Source organism: Leptopilina heterotoma, unplaced genomic scaffold, assembly GCF_015476425.1.
Source record: "Leptopilina heterotoma isolate Lh14 unplaced genomic scaffold, ASM1547642v1 Lhet_362, whole genome shotgun sequence".
Lineage (NCBI taxonomy): Eukaryota > Metazoa > Arthropoda > Insecta > Hymenoptera > Figitidae > Leptopilina > Leptopilina heterotoma.
This window is the reverse complement of record NW_025111043.1, coordinates 1852214-1879877: the sequence shown is the minus strand read 5'-3', so window position 1 is coordinate 1879877 and position 27664 is coordinate 1852214. Positions and strand designations below refer to the sequence as shown.

Sequence of the window (27664 nt, the reverse complement as noted above, 5' to 3'; positions counted from 1 at the left end):
AGAGGGATATTCGTTAAATTGAAAGTGAGCAATCATTTCTTAGAGATAGTTTAATCTAAAATAGATACCTTTGCACACGTCCAACCCTGTATTCACTTGGCGTCGTAGAAGGGCAATAAACTTGGGCAGTAAACCTAGTTACCAAAGCGCTGAGTTGAGATAACTGGACGTTACACTGATCCAGAGCATGCTGTTTAGCAGGAAATTTAAGCCCGATCTTCTTCAATTCTCTTGCTTTTCTATTTCTAACGACCGTTTGTGGTCATTTTTTTAATTGTATGTATTTGTCCCAGAAAAATATTTTATGATCTTACAAAAAATTGGACTAATATTGATAAAATGAGAATTAAGAATTCACTGTATAAAAATACTCCAAAATTGATGCCAATGATATTGTTTAATTTTAAAAGTATTTTTTTCTGTGTCATTATTTATTAATTTTTTTCATCTGTTTATTTAATTTCTTTCGATGACTTAAAGTATAATAATCCCAAGAGTAGAGAATATTTCAATGGGAAATTATGGTTATTCCTTTGAAATATTCCATCCATATTCCTGAAATATTAAAATATTTGAAATTGGGAAAGTTTTTTTAAAATAATGCTATATTCAGCTGAAATATTATAGGAATATATTCTATTCAAATGCGAAAAAAAATTTGATTTGATCCTAAATTATTTGATCCTAATTAATTTCTTTCTTCTTCAAAGTAAATTTTAATTACAATAATTTTATTCAACAATAAAGAAAAATTAATTATCAAGTTTCTAAATGTAAAATTTATGTTTCAACTTTTATTGCAATTAGTAATTTATGGAAATATTTTTAATAAAATTTATTTCGTTTATTTGGACGTTTAATACTTGTGGTTCCCGGAATAATGTAGAAATATTCAATTGAAATTTCGAAAGAATACATGGTAATATTCAAACAATAGAATATTTCCAAAATATTTTGAAAGAAATATCCCTTTCTTATTTCAAAAAAAATTTTTAAAGGTCGAACTACGCGACGAAATCATGTTATACAATTGGCGGAGAGTCAAAGAGAGGGAGAATCCCCAAAATGTTGGTGAACTGCTTCCCAACGGGAAGTTGCTAATGGTAACGATTGGTTCAATAATGGGCCATGCTTGGTGCCCAATGATTTTTTCTTAGCAAAACAATTGGCAACCATCATTGGACCACCAATGGTTCAAACTTGGGATGATCACGCTACTGTTAATGATCGGTAGACAAGCATCGGGCCAATATTAGTTGCCAAGGAATTGCCAAGGAAACAAAATCGATTTTCAAAAGCTTGATTTTTTATTGGCAGCCAACAAAAAACCAAGGTTTTGAAAATTTATTTTTTTTAATTATTAATTAAAATTTATTTTTAAAAAATATATTTTTCAAAAATTTATTTTAAAAAAATATATTATTGAAAAATATATTTTTTTAAATTAATAGAACATATTAATTAAATTTTTCACCTCTGGTAAAACAAAGGTGAAAGACTGATAAAAATTCCCTCACCGTATCTCACAGTGGAGGGATAACTGTGAATGTCTTTGCGAGAGTGGAGCAGGTACTTATAGAGCCAGTGTAACAGGTCACAAGCGAGAAGAAATCACTAGCATGCACTCTGGCGGCGATTGTCGGAACTGTTTTCTGGGCATCCATATCCTGACATTATCGACACAGCGCTTGGCAACCAACGTTGCGCCACTTCTGACAAGCGCCGCCAGAGTGCATGCTAGTGATTTCTTCTCGCTTGTGACCTGTTACACTGGTTCTATAAGTACCTGCTCCTCTCTCGCAAAGACATTCACAGTTATCCCTCCACTGTGAGATACAGTGAGGGAATTTTTATCAGTCTTTCACCTTTGTTTTACCAGAGGTGAAAAATTTAATTAATATGTTCTATTAATTTAAAAAAATATATATTATTGAAAAATATATTTTTTTAAAATAAATTTTTGAAAAATATATTTTTTAAAAATAAATTTTAATTAATAATTAAAAAAAATCAATTTTCAAAACCTTGGTTTTTTGTTGGCTGCCAATAAAAAATCAAGCTTTTGAAAATCGATTTTGTTTCCTTGGCAATTCCTTGGCAACTAATATTGGCCCGATGCTTGGCTACCGATCATTAACAGTAGCGTGATCATCCCAAGTTTGAACCATTGGTGGTCCAATGATGGTTGCCATTAATGTTCCAATAATGGAACGGAGTTCACCAAGCATGGCCCATTATTGAACCAATCGTTTACTTCCCATTGGGTTGTCTTTGCTAATTGCTCACTTTTACTGACCAGTATATAAATAAAAGAGAAAATATAAAAGTAATTAGCTAGAAAAATATTTTATATTTAAAAAGTAACTCTCATTTAAAAATAAAGAGTAAATATTTCAAATTAAATTATAATAATTTTAATTAAAATACGTGCATAATTACTTTCTCTCTCTCTCTCTCGCTCTCGCTCTCTCTTTGATTTCCGTTATTCCATAAAGTAAAGCAAATTAGAATTAAAACGTGATATTTTTGTCAACTGACGATTATTATTGCGAGAAAATTATTTTCATTCTCAGAATTAATTACGCCACTATATCGTTTGCTATAAAGAGTCATACGCGATGAGCGTTTATTTTTATTACGATAAAAGTAGCAATTGCCGTTGTAGTCTCGCTAGACCGGTAGCTCTGGAAATTATGTTCTTCATTTAACGTGTCATTAGTAACGCATACGAAAGTAATATCCACATTGAGAGAATTCTTTATGCGAATTCCTTTATTTATTTATTTTAAATTAATTAATATTAATGTAATTAATCAGAGATAATTAAAATTATTTTAATTATTAATAATTAGTTGTGATTCGTAATTAATTGGAATTATAAGTGATAAATTGTGATTATAACTTATTTATTATGATTATATAACTAAATAACTGTAATTATAACGAATTATTTCTGATTAAAATTGAATAATTTTGAATATTATTATAAGTTCCCAGGAATGAGACCAAAAAATTCTCGGGTATTCCCTGGTAGTGGCTCGAAATATTTTTCGGTTGTCAATTTTATTTCACTTTCGGGAGATTCTCAGGAATTTCTTTGCCTCATTCCTGACAACTTTTTTTCATGGATGATTATTTATGATTATACCTAAATAATTGTCATAATAAGTAATTACTCCAATAAGATATCATTAATTGTTTATAATCCCTACAATAAATAAATGTCAGTAAAAAATAACTTTGACTATAACATTTTTAAAAAATAAGTTTAGGCAATTGAGTTATATTGTTTGAAAGATCTAGAAAAGAGGAACTAATATATAAGACCATGTCTAAAAATCGAAGCGCATTACACTATGTAACAAATAAACAATGACGTTGTGTTTATTTCAAAACCCCTAAAAAGGTGGATTGAATTAGCAAAGAACGGTGTTTTTTTCACTTTTTGAAGTCCTGTAAACAGGAAATGTGAAGGCTTAAAAAGCTCTAATATGGCTTGAAAGAAATGTTTAATCTTTACCTTTGGAACCAAAACTGCAAAGTAATTGCGGGGAACCTGTACTCACCGAGTACCCCTTCAGGTTTATTTGACATCCCGGTCAAAATAACTGGGAATCTAAGCATTAATGCAAATCAATTCTCCATAATCGAATTTGCTTGAAATTTGTTACTCGGGGATTATTGGGGTCGCTGACTACAAATTATATTTTGCATTTTCAAAAACTGACTTCAGATTCATAATCAGCGACCCCAAAAACCTCTAAGTACCAAGTCTTGAGCCAGAGTGTCTACTGGTCCTGGAATTTGAAAAAATGTCCTTAAATGTCCTGGATTTTCAACTTGTGTCCTTGAATTTTCCATATTTTGCTTTAAAATATTTAATAATTAAAAATTTTTACTCCAACTTAAAAAAATGATTTTTTGATCTATCAAAAAATAATTTCAATTTGTCATTTTATTAAAGAAATATGTATCTACAATATTGATTTGTAACTCTTGATTTGATAAAATGAATATTTTTGTTCAAGTATATTAATTTACATTATACTAATCGTATAATATAAAATAATATTATCAATTTTAATGTCCTGAAAAAATAAGGAATCTGTCCTGGAATGTACTGAAAATATCCTGGAATTTTAAATCATATTTTCAGTAGACACGAGCGAATCCGAACAATTTAAAAAAAATTTGTCCGTCATATTGGATCCGCCATTTTGAATTTTTTAAATCTGACTTCGTATTCAAATCAGTGATCCCAAAAACCCCCGAGTAACAAATTTCAAGCCAATTCTCCGATTATGGAGAATTGATTTGCACCAATGCAATGCTTAGATTAAATGTTTTAGGTTACTATATTATAGAAAATTTCTTTGTACACTTTTTTTCTTCTCATAATTTTTTTATATTTATAAGTTTTTAAAAAAATCAAAAAACCAAAATTTTCTAAAAATTGAGTTTAATTTAAATCTCTCATTTTTTAAATTAAAAATCTCAAATATTTTTACTCGACTATAGTTTTAGAATTTTTCAGTCTTTTAGAATGCATTTAGGTTTATTAAAATAATTTATTTTTTATTTTTTATTGTTTAATTTATCAGATGTATAGAAGAACTATTATACTTTATTAAAATTAATAATAATGGTTAATTCTGATACCAGTCAAATTGTAGGGGGGAGATTAACTGGCTTAGAAATGGACAATTGAGATTGTCGGTAAACAAAGGTTCGATGAGTTGAAAAGAGAGTTACTAATAAGCGCTTAATTGATCTACTTGATAACGGAGTGATGTCGAGAGGATAACCAGCTCGATGAAAAGTGTTGGTGTATTGAGAGGATAACCAACTCAACGTACGATGTAGTGAGTCCGAGAGGATAACCAACTCGGTTGGTATGTGTGGATGTCGAGAGGATAACCAACTCAACGTATGATGTTGTGTGTCCGAGAGGATATGCAACTCGGTTGTTATGTGTGGATGTCGAGAGGATAACCAACTCAACGTATGATGTTGTGTGTTCGAGAGGATAGCCAACTCGGTTGTTATGTGTGGATGTCGAGAGGATAACCAACTCAACGTATGATGTTGTGTGTCCGAGAGGATAACCAACTCGGTTGTTATGTGTGGATGTCGAGAGGATAACCAACTCAACGTATGATGTTGTGCGTCCGAGAGGATAGCCAACTCGGTTGTTATGTGTGGATGTCGAGAGGATAACCAACTCAACGTATGATGTTGTGCGTCCGAGAGGATAGCCAACTCGGTAGTGATGTGTGGATGTCGAGAGGATAACCAGTTCGACGTATGATGTTGTGCGTCCGAGAGGATAGCCAACTCGGTTGTTATGTGTGGATGTCGAGAGGATAACCAACTCAACGTATGATGTTGTGTGTCCGAGAGGATAACCAACTCGGTGGTGATGTGTGGATGTCGAGAGGATAACCAGTTCGGTGTTACTCTAATATTCAGAGGATAACCAGCTCAATGAAATATAGTGCACTGGTATTGAGAGGATATCTAACTCAATACTATGCTATGTTTAAAGACGGCGGGGGGGGGGGGGGGGTGCATGCAAATAAATGAATTGAATCGAGTCAAAAGCATGTAAAGTTTCAAAGACAGTTTATTTTAAAAGTACAAGTCAATGAAGAAATTTAAGTATCGGAGCTCGGGAAAATATTCTAAGTTCCTAAGGACGAAAATATTTTAAGTTCAAAATTGGACGAAAATATTCTAAGTTCAAAATTGGGTGAAAATATTATAAGTCCAAAATTGGACGAACATATTCTAAGTCCGAATTTCTTCGAAAATTTTCTAAGTCCAAATTTCTTCGAAAATTTTCTAAGTTCAACTTTGGGTGAAAATTTTCTAAGTACAAATTTCTTCGAAAATTTTCTAAGTTCAACTTTGGGTGAAAATTTTGTAAGTCCAAATTTCTTCGAAAATTTTCTAAGTCCAATTTTGTGCGAAAATTTTCTAAGTACAATTTTGTGAATTTTAGTATAAGTATAACGTAGTGGTTAGGCTGAGCGGAGGAGGCAGACCAACCTCTAGGTGAGCTCAGGACAGAACTGACGTTTTGGTCCAGTGCATCGAGCTCCCTCGATCTGCAACTTCCCAAAACGTACGGTGGGAGAACTTCTCTAAGAGAGAGGGCAACTCGCGTCTGCGCTTCCTATCTCTGACTCAACGCGATGCGCGTACGGTTCACTCGTTTCGCTTGGGCCAGAGACAGAGTCGCGCGTCTTCTCGCGAGTTATTCCTATATCTCAAAGAATTCTCTTAAAATAAAATTAAAAAATAAAATTACTCAGCCTTTCCTAATTTACTAAATTTACTTAAATTTTTAATTAAAACTAAAATTATAACTAAGTTATAATGTACGGTATTATTAGATTATAAAAATGTTATATATTAAACTATATATATATATATATATATATATATATATAATACATAGCATAAAATATACATATTACAATATAACCTAATAACCCTTTATCATTATACGCTAAAATACATTTAAAATTGTTAATTACTAGTATTGCTTCGAAAAACGCTTGGTTTTAAACAACTTACCGCGAAAGAATGTCTAAAAAGAAAACTAAAAAAAAGATATTACAATTTTCCTTTAAGATAGTAAGCATTGGCTCGGCCAAGAAAATACGGGAACGAAAAATAATGTTTTGTTTTTGCCCTACCATTTAGTGACCTGTATCAATTCAAACAAATTATTTTTATAAATTAATTTTAAAAAATTTCTTACTATTATTATTTACATTATTTTGTCAATATGAGAAGAAAAAAGATGTGGATGGAAATTTTCAATAAGATAGTAATCTGAAAAACTTTATAAAAGTTATTTTTTGTGGTGCCAGGGACTAACGAATACCGCTGTAGAAATTTTATGTGTGGTTTTATGATCCAGGCCCACAAATAGTAAACGTTTGACAAAAATATATATCCGCACTCTGAGGGAAAAATATGTAACATAATTATATTTAGTGCTACATTATACAGACAGCTATCTTGATTGTATCAGATACAAATCAGGTTGTACGGAGTAACATCTTTGATTGTAGTAGGTAGCACAACAATATTTTTGTACCATCTTTGATGGTACCGGATAACATCATCTTTTTACCATCAAAATCTTGCCATCCATTTCTCTGACAATGTGTGTATAAGAAATAAAAAAAATGTTAAAAATTGGACAAGTGCGAGTTGTACTCGCACTGCAATGGCGGGTTCCGCACACAAATATTAAAACAATACTTGCAACATTGATCGGTAATTGGTAGAATTAAAATAAACAATTATAAAAATATATTAAAATCATTTGATAAAAAAAAATAACTAAAAAAATTAAAGTATTGTATATATCTAATATTGTAAACAATAATAAGCAGAGGAACTATAATAAATTTTGAAAATTTTGTTCCTCTGCTTATTATTGTTTACAATATTAGATATATACAATACTTTAATTTTTTTTAGTTATTTTTTTTTATCAAATGATTTTAATATATTTTTATAATTGTTTATTTTAATTCTACCAATTACCGATCAATGTTACAAGTATTGTTTTAATATTTGTGTGCGGAACCCGCCATTGCAGTGCGAGTACAACTCGCACTTGTCCAATTTTTTTTTATTTTTAGTTAAGAAATTAAAGTCAGAAAACAACCTCTCATTTATTCTCTTAAAATTTCACTCTCTTCCTTAAAATATTTAATGCCACGTGTTTAAACTAAAAAAAATTAAAAAAATTTTTTTTTTTTGAAAAAAAAAATTAAAAAAAATTTTTTTTTGATTTTTTTTCAAAAAGTTTCTTAAATAAATTTTTTGTCGTCAGACTGTAATAATACACTAGGATACCAATTTTCAGCTCATTAGGTCAAATAATGTAAAAGTTAGGGAAAAAAAATTTTTTTTTTTTAATTTTTTAGTTTTTCCTTGACAACGCTATGGCCATCATTACATATCAAGTTCTCTATATTTTTCCTGTAATATTCGAGTAAAAATACACCAGCATGCAAAATTTCAGCTCTCCATGTCGAATAGTTTAGAAGTTAAGGGGGGGGAATGGTCACTTTTTATGCATTTTTGGCCAAAAATCTTGTTATTTCCTTGACAACGCTATGACCATCATCTCCAAACACATTCTCTATATTTTTCCTGTAATCTACGTGTGAAAATACATATCTGTACCAAATTTGAGCTCTTTAGGTCAAATAGTTTAGCCGCTAGGGGGGGGCGACACGATTTGGCTACGGACAACAGAGTCTCACCAATAGGGTTCCGCCGATACACCGTAGGTGTACGGAACCCTAAAAAGAGTAATAATTACTACAATTGTTATTAAGAAGTAACGATTTATTAGTTCTAATTAAGCATTAATTAATTAATATAATTAATAACTAATTTATTGCAAAAAGAATGAACTGTAATTCAGTTACAATCGCAAATACATTACAATAACTTGTAACTGACGTTAAGAGTATAGTTAATTACAATAAATCGATGGTATATTTACAACAGTTAACCAATATGGTAGTTTACAATTTAAGTCGTTTGTTTTTAGCTCGCTTGTAACTATTTAATTAACACAAAAGAATTGAAAAGAGATTTACGATTACGCCTTGGACTTTACACGTATATATGTAATGGCATTGAGGCTGAAGAAAGCAGAAGAAAAAAGTCGAAGATCTCTGACGCCGATCCCTTTTTCTTCGTTTACATATATCTTATTACATCGATTTAGAATGTTAGTAAATCCCCTGCGAATCTCGCTTGTCTGTAATTGTCTCATTTCGCGAGGCTTTTCATATTTCATAGGTAAAAGAATTGGATATTGATCGGGATACTAGACTGTTCGTGCGCAGTTGCCCATTGACCCGATTTCCTTCGTACTCGTCCTTCGTGCTCCTTCCGCGTATGTCACGAAGTAACTAATTTCTGCATTTTTCATAGGTGTCATAATCTTCTTCTTCTTCTTATTCTTATCCTTCTTTTTGTATATTATTGTTTTATATCTTGTCTTATATCTTGTTTTATATCTTTTGTATATTATTGTCTTTTGTATATTATTGTTATATTATTGTGTGTGTAGGTGTAAACTCCGACCACATCTTCAAATAATATTGACAATCGTTAGGATATTTGATACCGATTATTATCGCAATAACACTGCATTCAAAATGAAATCAGAGAAAAAACAATTATGAAAATAAAGAAGGGAAATAAACAATTAGTGAATTACTAAATGAATAAATTCTTACTGTACGGAATTAGATACCCAAATATTCCTCCAGGACATACTTCATTCCCAGTTCTGCATTTTAGGAATATTTAAATGTTCGAACTTTGGAATATTCCATTGCAAAATTAGAATACTTTTACATTATTTCGAAAGAACATTTCAAAGGTATTCCTAAAATGTGGATGAAATATTCCAGAAAAATATTTTCAATGTAATTATACATTCGTTTAAAACTTGCTACTCAGGGTTATACTGCCCCCCACAGCATCTTAACTCGCAGCTACACTGACACATATAAAATTCGTAATCAGCGATCCTGAATCGAATCTATGGAATTTTTTTTAAATACTCCATTTTAGATCCACCACTTTGCTTTTCAAAATTCTGATGCCAGATTTGAAATCAGAGAGCCCGAATAGAGACAATTGGAGTGTTTTGATTCTCACTTACTATATTGATAAAAATAACTCTGCAGTGCTCCAGAAAAATATTAGAGAAAAAAGTAGAAGGTATATCGGAACGTATTTTTTTTAAACTATAGTCACCTTTCTGCGGAATAAACATTTAAATAATGTAAAAATGCAAAGTAAAACAACAAAGAGTGAAAAGCTATCTATAACACCCCGATATCCCCTAAACTTTGAAAACCAGTTTCAAAATTATCTGGTCAGATTTCTGGAATATTCCATTGGAACATTAGAGATATTAATTTTTAATTTTACTTAACTTCGTATTTTATTTTATTTTCCAGAATTACTTAAATGCCTGACATTTGGAATCTTCATTATTTTTTTGATTAATCTTTAAAATATCTTTGAAATATTCCATTGGAATATTATAGAAATATTAATATTAGTGTTTTACTGCTCTCTAAATCTAAATCAGTGACTTTATTCTCGTGATTTGAATCAGTGAAATTTCAATGGAAATCTGTTAAATATTGCTGAAATAGCATTAATTTTTCACTGTTTCAAAGAGTGCTTTCATTCACCTAGAATATTCTGAAACTCTTCATTTAACTGTTTAAACTGTCTACAAATCTTTGAAACAATTGCTTCATTTTTTCGATTTCACGAGAAAAAATTGTTTTCAACGCTCAACTTCGATGCTGACTTCATGGACCTGTCCACAAAATTTCAATGAAATATTTACACAATATTTTGATAAAAACATTCCGATGAAATATTCCAGGAAAGTAATTGAAATATTTTGTATTATAAGGGGTGAGGGTATTTTAAATCATAATATTCCATGTCGTTAATTTTCCTGTAAGAAAAAAGTCGAAGCGTTTGTTTGAAATAAATTTGTTTAAAGAATACGTATTTGAAAAAATGAATAATAATAAATGTGCGATGTATTTCGAAATGAATAAATAAATAATAATTATTATTTGGTTAATACATCTTGAGCAACATTCCAGATTAATAGAGAAATTATTATAAGAACATCTCTCGAGAGTATATGTTTTTCTTTTTAAAGTGGATTTATTCATGAGATTAATTCAGTTTCATTTGCACTGTAGAATTTGTAAAGAGACGATCCATAAATTATGTAACAATGAGTTAGCAAAATGAAGTATTGGATTTTAGCATATTGGATATATACATATACTAATGTATCTATAATTTTGATGAGATGAAAAATGTTATTACGTAACATTTATACATGCTACAAAAAAGTATTAAATAAATTATTGAGTTGTAGCCTACTTTTAATTTTTCGATACTATTGAACAAATAAAAATTTTAATAGACCACAAAAGTTTATTTATTTACTTTCAAAAAATTTCGTATTTTTAATAAAAATGTTGTTATTTTTAATATTTTTCTTTTTTTATGTTTCAGGTAAGGTTTTGACAATGGATTTGTATCTATTCCTCTCTTCTTTCATGGTACGATAAGGTATAACAATTTTTTATATTTTACTGGTACACTAAAAGAAGAAACTTTTTTAAAGAACCAAATTTTAGTTAAATTATACCAAGAAAAAAGATTTCAAAAAATTTTCTTTCTTTTATTTGTATTTGTTCAATCAAAAAAACATATTTCATTAATTGGTGTAAATTTGAATAAATCAAAGAGGTGGAAGTCTTTTTCAATAGAAGAAAACGTAATTAGTTTAAAAAATTAATAATTAATTAAATTAAAAAATTTTTTTCGTTAAATCGTTTAAATTGTTACATTTGGCCTAATAAAAATTTTATTTCAAAACACAAGATTTTTCGGAAGTAAGAAAAGCGTACTTGACTTAATCAAGATTTTTTAAATCAAAGATTGTTTTCTTTGTCTCATTTTGATTAATTGTTTTGATCAATTATTGCCAATTATATACAGCTGCAGTCAAACAACAGATTGTCTTTGAAAAAAAAATGATTCTGGATGTAAGTCTTTAAATAAATTTATTTCTCTTTCGTTAACCAAAAATTTGTCTGATTCAATCAGATCAATAAATTGAATCAAACGAGGAATTCTTTATGTGATTGAAAAATGTATTAAACAAAGCAAACACTTACTTATATTAAAAAATTGAAGTTTCAAAATTATACTTCTAAAGTTGAGAGGAAATAAATAATTACACATTTTCAAAAAAGTGTCAATTTATAGTCTAGTTTGATAATCATTATGTATGCAGGCTTTGTTAAGAAAGAAAAACATATAAGTGCAATTATATACATACCTAATAAGATGTAAAAGTAGTGTCAATCCACAATTAGTCAACAACGTATATTTTGTCACATTTTATAATCAGACAAATAAAATGTGACAAAATATGCATCGTTGACTAATAAAAGTGCAATAATTTTGGTTCGAGAGGATAATAGAAAAGATGTCCTCTTAATTTGAGATTAATTTTCTTTTTGGTTTGTAACGTTTTTGATTAGGTATTTAGCGTTTGACATTGTGACATTCATCTCATTAAATAAATTTACTCTTATGAATTTTAATTTACGCTTTAAAGTGGCACAAAACTCAAGAAAAAAAATGTCTAGACTATATAATAAGTAAATGTTCCGTTCAATAAATATTGAGAATTTGATGAAAAATTACAAGTATTTAGAGGAAAATCTTAAAATAGTGCATTCATCATTTTTAACGTGCAAACACGATAATCTGTTGAGAAGTAGCAGCCAACCCGTTGGCATTTCACTATAGAGAAAGTAGCAAGAGAGGTAACACTTTGCACGAGGTCTCTTATTTCCAAGACTCGGGTGTGCATTTGTAAATATATGTGTATGGATACCTTTGAAACCTTTTGCTGCAACATTATAACAGAGAAAAATTTAGCAATCTGTATTTTATGTAACTTTTCAATTCATGCGTAAAATAAAAATTCAAAATTCACATTTTATTCCCGATGGGTTGAAAAAAGTATAGGTATTCTTAAATTAAGATAAATATTTTTAAACTGGTATTTCTTTTATACTTTGATTTTAACATCTTCTTTCAGATTTCTTAATTTAAGCAATTAAAATTTCAGATTTTTCTTGTCTCTTTAGAGGGATATTGGTGAAAGGCTTGCAGGTTGCCCCACCTAAGCTTTTTTGCTCATAACTCATTAAAAAAAAATAATTTATATGAACATACCATCGGAAAGAGAACCTAAAAAGCTACAAATTTGACCCATAGATAATTTAAATTGTCAAAAAATAAAATTTTTACATCAAATTTTAAAAATGATGTAAAATGAACGTTTCGAAATAAAATTATCACAAAAGATTAATTAATAACATTAATAATAAATAATAATAATAATAAAAACATTAATAATAAAACTTAGTAACGGTTATTCAAATAATATTGTTGTAATATAAATTGTATATTGCTTCCTCATGGAAGTATTGTTTTACTGAAAATTTCAAAACTTGAATTATTATTCATTTTCTTTATGTTTCCTGACCTCAGAAACTCAAAAATCGAGGTTAAAATTTTCTGGTCAGTCACACATACAAACATACATACAGACATTTTTTTCTTATTAGTAGTTTCGGAACATTTACACGGAAACAAAAAGTTCACGAATCTATCGTGAACTAGTATATCACTTTTGGATGGGACACAAAATTTCAAAATTTTCATTCACTTTTGATTAGAAATGGCGAACGTCAACGAAAAACTGAAACAAAGTTAATGAATTTTTGATGAACTGTTAATGAAGAGTAGTTCGTCAAAAGTAGAGGTACAAGTTCACGAAAAAATCGTGAACTCGCGAGTGTCAGTAGTATGCGCAGTTCGTAATGCGCATCAAATATGGCTGATCAAGCATTCATCATTCAGTCGGTGTCATCGGTGTTTACATTCGGGAAAATTCTTTGATGAAAGTTATTATTTAGAATCAGTGTTTTCCCGTGTGGAAATTTGTCACGTATCTGTACCGTAATGATATAGTTTCACTAGTTGCTATCTAGTTGCGATACCGTGAAATGTTGTAGTAACTATCTTGAAATGTAACGCTACGGACATCAAGTTTCTAGATAGTTTTACTATATCAGAACAATATAGTGAAATATTATAAAGCTATAACACGGGCTCTAGTATAAATTTCATTTTTAGAAACTTGTTTAATACTTCTATATTGATTTACGGTAAATATATTTGTAAAAATTAATAATAATAATAATTAATAACATATGTACAATATAATTATATAACAATATTAACAAAGTTTATAATTATAATATATAAACTATTATTAATTTTTAACAATATTAAAGATTTTAAAAGGTGCAATAATTTCATTGAATTTAAAAAAAAATTTCGATTATTCGCTTTCTTCTTTTATACCATATTTTATTTTTAACAAGTCCAGTTATTTATTTGTTATTATTTTAAATTCTAATTAAGAATTTCAACCTATACTACACTTCACATTATTAACATAAATCAATTAAATTAAGACGGAAAAATATCGCACGCACGGGGGTTCGAACCCTAGACCTTTAGGACGCAATACGAATACACATACCACACAGCCACGCTGACTTGGAAGATGTGTTGCTTAAAATACCTTTTCAGTTTCGAGACTGCAATTTTTGCCTTTATTTATAATAAATTGTTTGTAAATGGTATATTTAAATCTATATACTTAATAACATTATTAATTACGATATGTAAATAATAATAGGGGAGAGTGGGGCAAAGGCGCTATGCGGGGTAAAGACGTTTTTTAAAATATCTCCTTAATTTTCTGTCTATTTCAATTGGTATTAAAAATTTAGTTGCAATGCAATCAAACCAATTGATTAAAAAAATAAAAACCTAAAAATATCAAATATTTTAAGAAATATAACAAAAAAATTGTTTTGCAAAAATAAATTGATAATTTTACTGAACAAACTTTTATTTTTTAAAGCATAAGTTTAAGTATTTAATTTTTAAAAACGTAACATGTAAATAAATTAAATATTTCTCTACACAACTGGCGTGGTGTTTTAGTTTAATTTTGTATCTAAATATTTTTAATTTAAAGTAAAAAAAAAGTTTGTTATGTGGGGCAAAGGCAATATTGAATATAATTTGTTTAAAAACAATTGAATATTCGAATTTTTCTATATATTTATCGTATTTATTCACAATATAAGGTTAAAATCACTAAAAGTTTTTATTTTTTATTTAAATAGTTTAATTCTTTTAATAATATGTTGTTAACCTTATGTTTCGTAAATATTATACTAATAAATATCACTTGTTAATTTTTTTAAGGCTTATAAATTCTTTCTTTTAGAAATATAAGGGAAAACGTCGCTGCCTCAGCGTGTGGGGCAAAGGCATTTTTTGCAATGTTTTTAAATTTCATTAAATAATGTATTTATAATTATAATTATAATATACTAAATAACAACTATTAAAATTTCTTGTTGATTAGTTTTAGAATAATGAAAAACAAAGACCGCATAAATTAATTGCTTAATTTAAAAAATATAGATCGAGAAATGTAAACCTAGCGCCTTTGCCCCACTCTCCCCTAATAATATTATAAACATAAAGAAATTACTTGCAGATTATGATTGTGAAGTTTCACTAGGCAGAATTGATCTAGATCTACAATATGAAGTAGTTAATGTAGTGAAACTATACAAATTCTAGACCGTATCCCAATGTAAAGCAGTTGTAGTGAAACTATACAGATTCTAGAACGTATTCCAATGTAAAGCAGTTAATGTAGTGAAACTATACAGAATCTAGACCATTTCGGTATAGTTTTACGTGACCAGCTTTACGGGATGTTTGCGGTACAGTTTCTATCTCGTATATAATTTAACCAGACACTTTTCTGCACGGGTTTTATTACTTAGTGAATATTTTTGTTTGCTAATTTCCTTTGTGAAACAAATAATTCATAAAATGAATTAAAAGTTACGATAAGGGACTTTTTCTACTTTGCACGGTCCTGAGTTTTACAGCAGACAAAGCTAATCGTTTCGTTTGTCGAAGGACAGTGTATCTAGATTTAGCCGTGGCGGTTAGTTGTTAGAAATATTATGTTATAGGGTATAGGTACTAGGTTCGAATCCCGTGAAGCGAATTACGAATTTTAATGGCGATAAAATTGTGTATTCTGTGTAGTTAAATGCGTAATAGGCGTCAAGTTATCAAATAAAGTGAAATACTATAAAAAAGTAGTGTCTGGAAATTATTTTTTCTTGTTTTTAGCATTTTTTAAAAGTTCACGAATTTTTCGTTAACTTTGACGAAAAGTTCGGAAACAGTACTATGTTTCTAGTGAAGGAGTTGATGAAATTTTGACGAACTGTGTTTGTTGATTTTCAAGAATTTTGTGTCCCATTCAAAAGTGATATACTAGTTCACGAGAGATTCGTGAACTTTTTTTTCCGTGTAGGTTATAAGAAAAAGAAATTTAAAAAGAATTCCAATTCTACGTAATGTGTAGACAAAAGCATTGATTGTATTTTAAATTCTAGTTTATATCTGATAATTAATGTGAAATTGTCGATTTTGTTTTAATAATTCCTGTTGTAATGTATAAAGTAAAATTAAAATGTTCTTTTATAATTTTCAATATTTACTAATACATAAATGATTTTATTTCAAAATGTTAAATCACAAATTGACAAAACATAATAATTCAGATATGCAATGAATTTTTTTATTTTCAAACATTATTCGCTCCCGTGTGGAAATTTGTCACATATCTGTACCGTAATGATATAGTTTCACTAGTTGCTATCTAGTTGCGATACCGTGAAATGTTGTAGTAACTATCTTGAAATGTAACGCTACGGACATCAAGTTTCTAGATAGTTTTACTATATCAGAACAATATAGTGAAATATTATAAAGCTATAACACGGGCTCTAGTATAAATTTCATTTTTAGAAACTTGTTTAATACTTCTATATTGATTTACGGTAAATATATTTGAAAAAATTAATAATAATAATAATTAATAACATATGTACAATATAATTATATAACAATATTAACAAAGTTTATAATTATAATATATAAACTATTATTAATTTTTAATAATATTAAAGATTTTAAAAGGTGCAATAATTTCATTGAATTTAAAAAAAATTTCGATTATTCGCTTTCTTCTTTTATACCATATTTTATTTTTAACAAGTCCAGTTATTTATTTGTTATTATTTTAAATTCTAATTAAGAATTTCAACCTATACTACACTTTACATTATTAACATAAATCACTTAAATTAAGACGGAAAAATATCGCACGCACGGGGGTTCGAACCCTAGACCTTTGGGACGCAATACGAATACACATACCGCACAGCCACGCTGACTTGGAAGATGTGTTGCTTAAAATACCTTTTCAGTTTCGAGACTGCAATTTTTGCCTTTATTTATAATAAATTGTTTGTAAATGGTATATTTAAATCTATATACTTAATAACATTATTAATTACAATATGTAAATAATAATAATAATATTATAAACATAAAGAAATTACTTGCAGATTATGATTGTGAAGTTTCACTAGGCAGAATTGATCTAGATCTACAATATGAAGTAGTTAATGTAGTGAAACTATACAAATTCTAGACCGTATCCCAATGTAAAGTAGTTAATGTAGTGAAACTATACAGATTCTAGAACGTATTCCAATGTAAAGCAGTTAATGTAGTGAAACTATACAGAATCTAGACCATTTCGGTATAGTTTTACGTGACTAGCTTTACGAGATGTTTGCGGTACAGTTTCTATCTCGTATATAGTTTCACCAGACACTTTTCTGCACGGGGCTCTTTTAAAGGATTCTTGTCATCATTACTTAATTTTAAATAACATTTTTTGTTTGAATTTTCAATATTATTATTGAATTTAGTTTTAGGTGAATATGAATTTTAATTTTCATTCCTCAAAAACACAATTTTGTAAAAATAAATTTTATTATTTTTAGTATTACCTATTGATAAATCAAAATCATTGTGAATTTAAAAAGTAATATTTCGATGTAATATTCCTACTATATTTTAATTACAATATTCCAATGGAATATTTCTACATTATTTTAAAAGAACATTCCAAATATTGAACATTTTAATATCCCTAAAATGCGTAAGGAATATTCCTTTGGAATATTTTCAATGTTTCCCGCAAACAAAAAATCCCCGGACAACAAAGAAACAAAAACGGGAAATCCAAGGAATAGTCGTTAATTGAAACACCTAACATAGTAAATTTAATTCATTTTTTTGTTATTTTTTTTTTCTATTCTGAGTTGAAAAACTTTGTCTAAGCTCTTACTACCCCAATATCACGTAATATTCCATTCACATTCCTGGAATATTCCATTGGGCCATAGGGAATATTCTATATTTTAATGGAATTTTCCTATATTATTTCAAAAGAATATTCCAAATGTCGGCCATTTTAATATTTCTAAAATATAGATGGAATATTTCAAAGGAATATTTCCAATGTTCCAGTACAATATTAAGCAATTCCAAGTGAAATTTTAGTTGACCTTTTAAAATTGGCCAAATATATATTTTTTCTTTTCTATTTATATTTTTAATGTATAGATAACTCGAACAATATTGTTTCTTTTCAATTTTTGCCAAGAAAAGAATAGTTTTTTCTTCCTCTCTACTTAACTTATTGGATATGATAAAAAAATTTTTTACTTTTTAAAAAATACCTGAAAATGCTAAGAAGATTTTGCAACAAATTTTAGAGTGGATCTGCTAAGTTTGATAAGTTGAAATAAACAATTAACCTCCTTACGGTTTGTCCCGAGTTAACTCGGGTAAATTGACTGTACCAAAACGCTTAACCCCGAGTATACTCGGGGTAACTAAATATTTTATAACTCGTCAACAATACATCGGAATTACATGATCCAAAGTGGAAATTGAAGCTAATGCTATAAGCATTACAAAAATATATGTTAGCAATGATAACAAAATTTTTTATCTTATGAAAATCATTACTCGGGAGGTTTTCGGGGTCGCTGATTTCGAATCTAGCATCAGATTTTCAAAATTCAAAATGCCAGATCCAATATGGCGGATATTTAAAAAAAAATTTTTTGATTAAAAATAAAAAATTTTTGAGGAAGGTCCGTCATATTGGATCCGCCATTTTGAATTTTAAAAAATGAACACTGGATTCGTAATCAGCGGCTCCAAAAACTATTAAGGGGACATTCCAGTTCAAAACAGGAAAAAACAAGGCTTTTTTATTATATATTATTAAAATAACTATATGGTCAAAAACGCGAAGCATGTAACGTAACAGTCTTTTTGTTTTGTCCATAACTTCTAAATAACAAGGAATTAATAAATTTTTATGTATGCATCTTAAAATATATTTTTTTTCAACAATATTGCATAGGAATATAAAAATTTTTGTATTTATTAATTAAAATTTATGAACGTTTTAAAAAGACTGTTACGTTACAAAAGTTTCGTTTTTCGCGATTTAGACCATATGACATTTATTTATAAAATTTCTCTTACATGTAACAAATTATTTATTTAAGAATATACAAAAAAAGGTTTTTTTCAACTTATGGTAAGATCGATTCCAAACTTTCTAAAACAGATAAAACCAAAAACGAAGTGACATTCTCTTCGTTAGATATTTCTTTAGGTGTGGAACCTCAAAAAAGTGAAATTTTCTTTCCCTCCTTTTTCTAGAGTACTTTTTTCCCAAAACATGAAAAAAACACATATTTTTATTCAGAATTTCTCTTATAAATAAAAAGGGAGTTGGAAATTTTCCAGTTTTTGAGGTTCCACTTATAGACATGATGACAATAAATCAAATGCCGTTTGATTTTTCAAAATCGCTTTATAAGAACTCGAGATATCACTCTTACCAGATCAAAAAAAGACATTTTGAGATAAACGCACTTAAAGTTTTGATTGATAAGTTTGGACAATTTTTTTTAAAAATCATCGTATTTGCTTGAAAATCGTTACTCGGGGGTTTTTGGGGTCGCTAATTACGAATATCGTATCAGATTTTTAAAATTCAAAATGGCGGATCCAATATGGCGGACAATTTTTTTTATAAATAATCGGATTTCCTTAAGAATCGTTACTGGGAGGTTTTTGGTGTCGCTGATTACGAATATGATATTAGATTTTTGAAATTCAAAATGGTGAATCTAATATGTCGGACAATTATTTTTTTGAATCATCGGATTTGCTTGAAAATCGTTACTGGGGGGTTTTTGGGGTCGCAAATACAAATACGATATTAAATTTTTGAAATTAAAAATTGATTAATTTTGAAAAATTGCCCGCCATATTGGATCCGCCATTTTGAATTTTTAAAAACTGATGTTAGATTCGTAATTAATAACCCCGAAAACTCCCAAGTAACGATTTTCAAGCAAATCCGATGATTTTTTTAAAAAATTGTCCGCCACATTGGATCCGCCATTTTGAATTCCAAAAATCTGATATCATTTACGTAATCAGCGACCCTAAAAACTCGAGCAACGATTTTCAAGCAAATCCACTTGATTTTTAATTTTCTCTTCCGCCATATTGGATCCGCCATTTTGAATTTTAAAAATTTGATATCTAATTTGTGACCAGCAACACCAAATACATTTTTCTTTGTTTTTTTTACAAAATGCAAATAAGAAAACATTTAAATCATTCGATTGGGTTCTGGTTATATCCGCATATAAAAACATCTTTGACATGGCGAAAAATAAGTTAGTATGTATAACTTTTGTTTTACTTCGAATTTTGCAATAAAATTTTAGGAGAGTATTCTTGACACTATAAGAAATCCGAAAATAGAAAATCGATTTTTTTGACATTTTGAACTGGAATGTCCCCTTAAAGCATGTTAAGATATAAAATTTTCTGTGCAGGGTAAATTGAACCATTTTGGTACCGATTTCTGCAATTTAAATAAACCGTAGGAGGGTTATACTCTGCGTGCAGGTAGCTCGCACTCGGCATTGCGCACCGTTTACTGCAGGTCAAAAAGCACTTTATTATAAATGACAGTTTTAATTTGTTTGCTTTACCGGTAAACTACTACATGGAGAAAACTAGATATTTAAAAGTAGATATTGAAAAAATATATTAACTCTTAACATAAAAAATATTAAACTTTAATATCTAGATATTCAAATCACATGCTAGATATTAACGCTTAACATCCAGATATTTACTTTCAATATCTAGATAGCTGTCCCTATGTTAAAGAATAAAAATATTAAACTTTAACATCTAGATATATTTACTTTAAATATCCGACAGAGTAGACTCCCTGTTAAAAAACCGTTTTTATCAAATTGTTTAATGACATAAAAGAATGAAATATAAAAATAATTTTAGATGAGTTTGTTTAATTGAAATAAGTTTGTAAGTTTAACCCCAATATATGTTCAAACATATTTTCTGTTTTAGTTCAAACAAAAAATATGTTTGATTCAAACCCAAAAGTTGATTATAAATAATTTAAAATAAACCATAAATTATTACGTGTGGCTTTAAATCCTATATATGACTGTGAATTCGAGTAAGAGTTAATTAATGGAGAGAATAATATGTACAGAGGAGTTTTGTTACTAGTTAAATGCGAACTCTAAGGAAGGTATATAATATATTTTCTGGATTCCTCTCTGAATGTGTATATCACGAAGTATTTAATTTACGCGATCGTCCAGCACGTTTCAACACATAGACGGAGAGGGAGAGAGAGAGTAATATTTTCATTGTCTGTATTCATATTTCCGTTCTGTCCGCAATAAACGTCTCAGATTTGAACCAATTTTCTAACTTGCTAATAATTGTATAAAAAGGATTAATTTTGTACTTTAATTATAACGAAAATGCGCATTTCTTTTGTACTACATGAAATTGTTTTAATGTCGTAAATTTTATTTTCTTCATTTGCATTATATTCTAACAATACGTATATGTATATTATTTCTCTCAACAATTGAGGTATCATGAATTGTTGAAAATTTAACTAGCTATTTTCACATTTAAACATGTTTCACATTATAAATGTAAAAATCAATTAAATTTTTTTTAAAATTTCTTTTGTGGTCGTTTATTACAATTTTTGTTTTAAATACTTAATATGTGACCTCAAAACGAATAACGAGTAACGGGTAACGAGTTTCAAAGTAAAACGATAAATTTTTTAAACAATTCTTCCGACATACATGATTTTTCATTTTGTATTTTTAAAATCTAATGTTAGATATCGATAATTTAATGCGATATTTGTAATCAGATACTCCGAAAAATCCTATAAACTAAGTTTTAAAAAAATCTAACTGTTTTTCGTAAATTCAGCCTTATTTAATCCACTCAATTGAATCTTGAAAATCGGAAGCTGAGTTCATAATTAGAAAGTTAAAAAGCTCTTGATAAATAAGTTTCAAACTGCCATTTGGAATTACGAAAATATTTCTCAGAGGAGAAAATTGAAGCTTTTTTTAAAATTAAGACTTTTCCGCGTAGGTACAGGATACAAATTATCGAAAAATTTTGAAGCATTCATCTTCTTTTTATCTTTTTTTCAAATATCTTATTGATCAATGAAAATCAATTATTCCTGACCACAATGTCTCCATGAGGAAACGATTTATTGCCACTGGCAGTTTTGTTGGCTGTAGTTACAGCTATCTTTCGAAGGAAGAATAGAGCACCTATACATATATTTTCCACGGGCGACCGAGCTGTTTCAAGCACGCCTTGACCTTCCGCCTGTGGCTCAAATCTCGGAATAGAATTTATATTTTTAGTCCCTCCGACTTTTTCAATGCTGTTTGTCTCCTTCTTTCAAAACTCTCCTCCAGGAGCGAAGAGGGCTTTTTCCCTTTGACATTTTTTCTGCGTCAGCATCTTGGGGATGCGATCTTTAAAAAAGAAAATTTTTCCTATTCTGCCATTCATCTTATTCACTACTATACAAGAAAAAATGTACTGCATAATACCAGATTTAAAAAGAGACAGCAAGGAAAAGAAAATGTAAAAATCTAGTAAAACTTGTGGCCTAAGACAGACCTGTGTTTTATTCCTGCTTTTGGAATAAAACAGAATCAAAATTGCTTCATCACCTTTGATTTTTTTTTAAATCTAAAAAATTACTCTTAAAGGAATAAACTCAGACTTTAGAAAAAAAATAAAAATAAATAAATTTTTAAAATGCAAGCAGACACTTCTGTATTTTTGTTTTAACAACTCGAAAACAACGTTATAGTATTGCTCCATCACCCTCTAATTGTTTTATATAAAAAAATCTACCCTTAGAAGAATATACACAGAATTTACAGGAAACAAATGATTTTAACTATACATTTTTTTTCAAAAACTGGAAAATTTCATAAAAGTGATCCTCCTTTTAAGTTTTATTTAATTTTTTGTTTATAACATAAATACAGCCAACTCAAATGAATTTGATTATAAAAGTATTATTGTTAGAAAATTTTAGTTAAAAAAGTGATCAAGTGCGAGTATAATTTTTTTTTTTAAATTGTTTTTCCTCCTATTTTTACATTTTTTTTATAAAAAGCATATATGTTAATATATACGAGTTTTTTTATACTAACAAGTAACCATACCCAAGTTTTATTTGTCGATCTTAATCAAACTAGTCTTATCTTTTAAAGCATGAAAAGATATTATAGATAAGCATTTTTTTAAAAGTCCCCATAAAGCTTTTCAAGAGTACAAACCACATTAACAATATAAATTTTAACCCTTTTTGGAACTAGTAGAAAATTACAAAATGAAGTTGACGTAATCGTATAAAAATCACCACTTAGACCGTTTTCAAGGTCGCAAGTAATGTTTTAACACTGATTTTATGCTAAAAATGTTATGTTCGTAATCAGGTTTAAAAGTTAAAGATATACATACCAAAAATACCTGTAACATTGAACCTGTTTACACCGCGTGGAAAACTGTTGATTTTTGTGACAAAATCGTAATACTCTTGACAGAGTTTATATAATTTAATAAATTGTACTATAAAAAAACCCGTTTCTCATATAAAAAATAGTTTGAATTTATTAAAAAAATTGATAATTTTAAAAATCCCCGATAATTATATTTTAATAAGTCTAGATGTAAAGTCTCTCTTTACTAATGTTAGTTGCGAACTTGTGCTAAGGAGCATTGAATCGAGATACGCCGATATATGTACACAAATTAATATTCCCTTAGACGAATTGTTAAACGTAGTGTCCTTTCTTTTAAATAATACCTTTTTTCAATTTAATGAAAAATACTATAAGCAAATTTATGGAACCCCTATGGGCTCACCAGTTTCAGGTTTATGTGCCGATTTAGTAATGAATGACTTAGAAAAATTTTTTTTAGATAAATTGACTTTTAAACCATTGTTTTATTTCCGTTATGTTAATGATACAATTACATATATTCCGGCGAATAAAATCAACGAGGTGTTAAACATTTTTAATTCATTTGACGAACGTTTACAATTCACTTAAGAAGTTGAGGAGAATAACTCAATTAGTTTCCTTTACGTCCTTGTCATTAGACAAAATAATACCTTAACCACTGACTGGTTTATAAAACCTACATTTTCTGGTAGATTCCTAAACTTTTTGTCTCAACATCCAAGATCACAAAAAATTGCAATTGTTTATAATTTGACAGATAGAGCCATAAAACTTTCTAACCCTATTTTTCATGAAAAGAATTTTAATATTGTAAAAGAACTGCTCTTACAGTAACATGAATAATAATCCTTAATATGAAACGAGTAGATATGCAAATTAGGTAAAGAGAGACAGTCTAATGTTACTTATCCTCGAAAGAGAAAGAAAGCAATAGCGTTAGATTTTCTGCGTTATAAACAGAGACCGATTTATGTTATTTCTATTTGGAAAGAGGAAGAAAGCAATAGCGTTAGATTTTCTGCGTTATAAAGAGGGACCGATTTATGTTATTTATTTAGAAAGAAGAAGACAGAAAGATATTTGAAAGATATATATATATATATATATATATATATATATATATATATATATATATATATATATATATATATATATATATATATATATATATATATATATATATATATATATATATGTCGTAGGCAACTAGAAGAATCCGGCATTAAGCTTAATTCCTAGACAATAAGCTTACTGCCGGCAATTAGACGAATACACGACAAAATCGTTCAGATTTGTCTATTTGCCTAGGCAGTAAGCTTATTGCCCGATGAAGATTCGGCAATTAGACGAATCACATTAGAATCCATTTGCAGTGCACAAACGTCCTATAAAAAATTAATTAAAAACAATAATAATGATAATAATAATAATAATAATAATAATAATAATAATAATAATAATAATAATAATAATAATAATAATAATAATAATAATAATATTCCTTGACTCATATAAATAATTCTCGACTAAAATAAATATTGCTTGAGTCAAATAAACATTTCTTAACTGAAATAAATCATTCTGGACAGAATTAAATATTTTTTGAGTAAAAAAAATATTTCCTGAGTCAAATAAATAATTTATATTTTCCTAAGAAATATTTTTTTTCATCTAAGAATTATTTCTTTTTGAGTCAAAAAATATTTATTAGACTCAAGAAATATTTCTCAATGATAACAAATATTTATAAGAGTCAAGAAGCATTTATTTGAGTCAAGAAATATTTATTTAAGTCAAACAATCTCTATTTGACTCAATAAATATTTATTTCACTAAAGGAATATTTTAGTCAAAAATTGTTTGATAGACTTAAACAAAATTTATTTTAGTCGAGAAATATTTTTCTTTATGCAAAAGTAAAAAAATTATTTATTTGACTCAGGAGATATTTTTTTTACTCAAGAAATATTTAATTCTGTCCAGAATTATTTAATTGATCCAAGAAATGTTTATTAGACTCAAGAAATATTTTTTTTACCCAAGAAATATTTAATTCTGTCCAGAATGATTTATTATTATTATTATTGTTTTTAATTAATTTTTTATAGGACGTTTGTGCACTGCAAATGGATTCTAATGTGATTCGTCTAATTGCCGAATCTTCATCGGGCAATAAGCTTACTGCCGGGCATTAAGCTTACTGCCTAGGCAAATAGACAAATCTGAACGATTTCGTCGTGTATTCGTCTAATTGCCGGCAGTAAGCTTATTGCCTGGGAATTAAGCTTAATGCCGGATTCTTCTAGTTGCCTACGACATATATCCTTATATGAAATCAGTAGATATGCAAATTAGGTAAAGAGAGACATTCTGATGTTATTTTCCTTCAAAAGAGGAAGAAAGCAATACCGTTACCTGAAGAAAGATAGTTTTATAATGTTTTCAATAAATGAAAGAGAGATAAGTATGCGTTAACTTTTCTGCGTTATAAACATGCTGTCCGAATGTAGCTGCAACCATTTTCGAGTAGCGCAATGAGTAGCACAAAGTTTTGTTGATAATTAATCGTAAATATTAAAAATTATAGGATTCAAATATTATATTATTAACTTCTAATAAGCTCTAATTCAATTTTCCAGTAGGAAGCAATTACAAAATTATTTTTTTACTGTATAAATCCAAAATATCTGACAGATGTCACTACAGAATGCAAACTAGAATAATAACTGACGTTTAGAAAATAAACATTCAACTGTTACAAATTTATTGTATTTGTAAAAGTTTTATTCTTAAACAATTGACATTTCAATTTCCATTTGTTACATTTGTATTTCTATATATTATTCGTTCCATTTATACCTTTATTTCTTTTTTAAAATTTATATTATTTAATAACTTATATTAAGAATTAATTTATTTATAATAATTCCTTACATTATCATATTTTAAAATAATTAGCGAAATGCCAAGACTGCAAAAAGGGCCCATCATTGGCCCAGTAATGTCTGCCGAGAATTGGCAGTAATTACTGGGCCATTACTGGTGTTCAAAACGTTCCATTGCTGGGCCAATGATGGCGTCGATGGTCAGATTTTCAAATTTTCTAAAACTGGGCCGGCTCTCAGCCCAATAATGGTACATTCACGGCAAAGTTGATCAATCTTTAATAACAAAAGACAATTGCCAGTGATGTGACGTAGATCGGCCCATTAATGGAACATGAGTGGCACTTTAATGGCAAAAATTTTGTATCTTTGATGGCAAATTACAATTGCCAGTATTGAGGCGGCGCTTGGCCCAATACTGGCAATTGTAATTTCCCATCAAAGATACAAAATTTTTGCCTTTAAAGTGACACTCATGTTTCATTAATGGGCCGATCTACGTCACATCACTGGCAATTGTAAAACCTTATTCTTCAATGTTTAAAGAATATTAAACAATTTTTTTTATGTAAAATGAATGATAAGTTTATAAAGAGTACAGTTTTGAAAAGTAACATTCTTTCAATTTCAGTAGTGGATACAGAACAGAAATTTTCCATTCATTTTCTATTTTTCGTCGTTTAAAGATAAGTTAATGAATATTGAGTTTTTTTATCAAACAATCAGTGAACTGTAAGTTATTTCCACATAATAAATTAATATATTTTTTACAATTTATATAGATAGAGCAAACAAATATTTTTAGTACAAAAGACATTGAAATTAGTTATTTAAACAATATAAAATTTTCTTTTTGTACAGTTCTTATATATTTTTTCTATGATACAAAATTGTCTACAGATATTTATAATGAAAATTCATTAACATTCTGTAATTTAAAATTGTAATAATTAGAATTAGATGTTAAATAACACTAAAATAAAAATTGGAAATAGATATTGAATACAAATAAATTAAAAATAAAGAAAAATGAAAAAATTGGAAATAAACAAATAAGAGAAAACTGGAAATGGATATTTTTAATCAAATTGTATTAAGAAAAACTTCATCTTTCTTTCTTTCTTTTGAATAAAAAGGAAGTTAATTGAATATATAATGTTTTGGTTCTTTGGATTTAGACAATTTAGT

The 27664-nt window shown here is 28.3% G+C and overlaps 2 protein-coding genes across 2 annotated transcripts in view; both read left to right on the top strand.

The window, feature by feature from the left end:
- Nucleotides 1–11178, top strand: part of LOC122505690 — a 176901-nt gene extending 165723 nt beyond the window's left edge. The window contains exon 3 of the mRNA XM_043617472.1: nt 11107–11178. Within this exon, the coding sequence (XP_043473407.1) occupies nt 11107–11162 (56 nt within the window). The 3' untranslated portion in view covers nt 11163–11178. The remainder of the gene's footprint in view (nt 1–11106) is intronic.
- Nucleotides 1–27664, top strand: part of LOC122505686 — a 654464-nt gene that overhangs the window by 512393 nt on the left and 114407 nt on the right. The window lies entirely within an intron of this gene.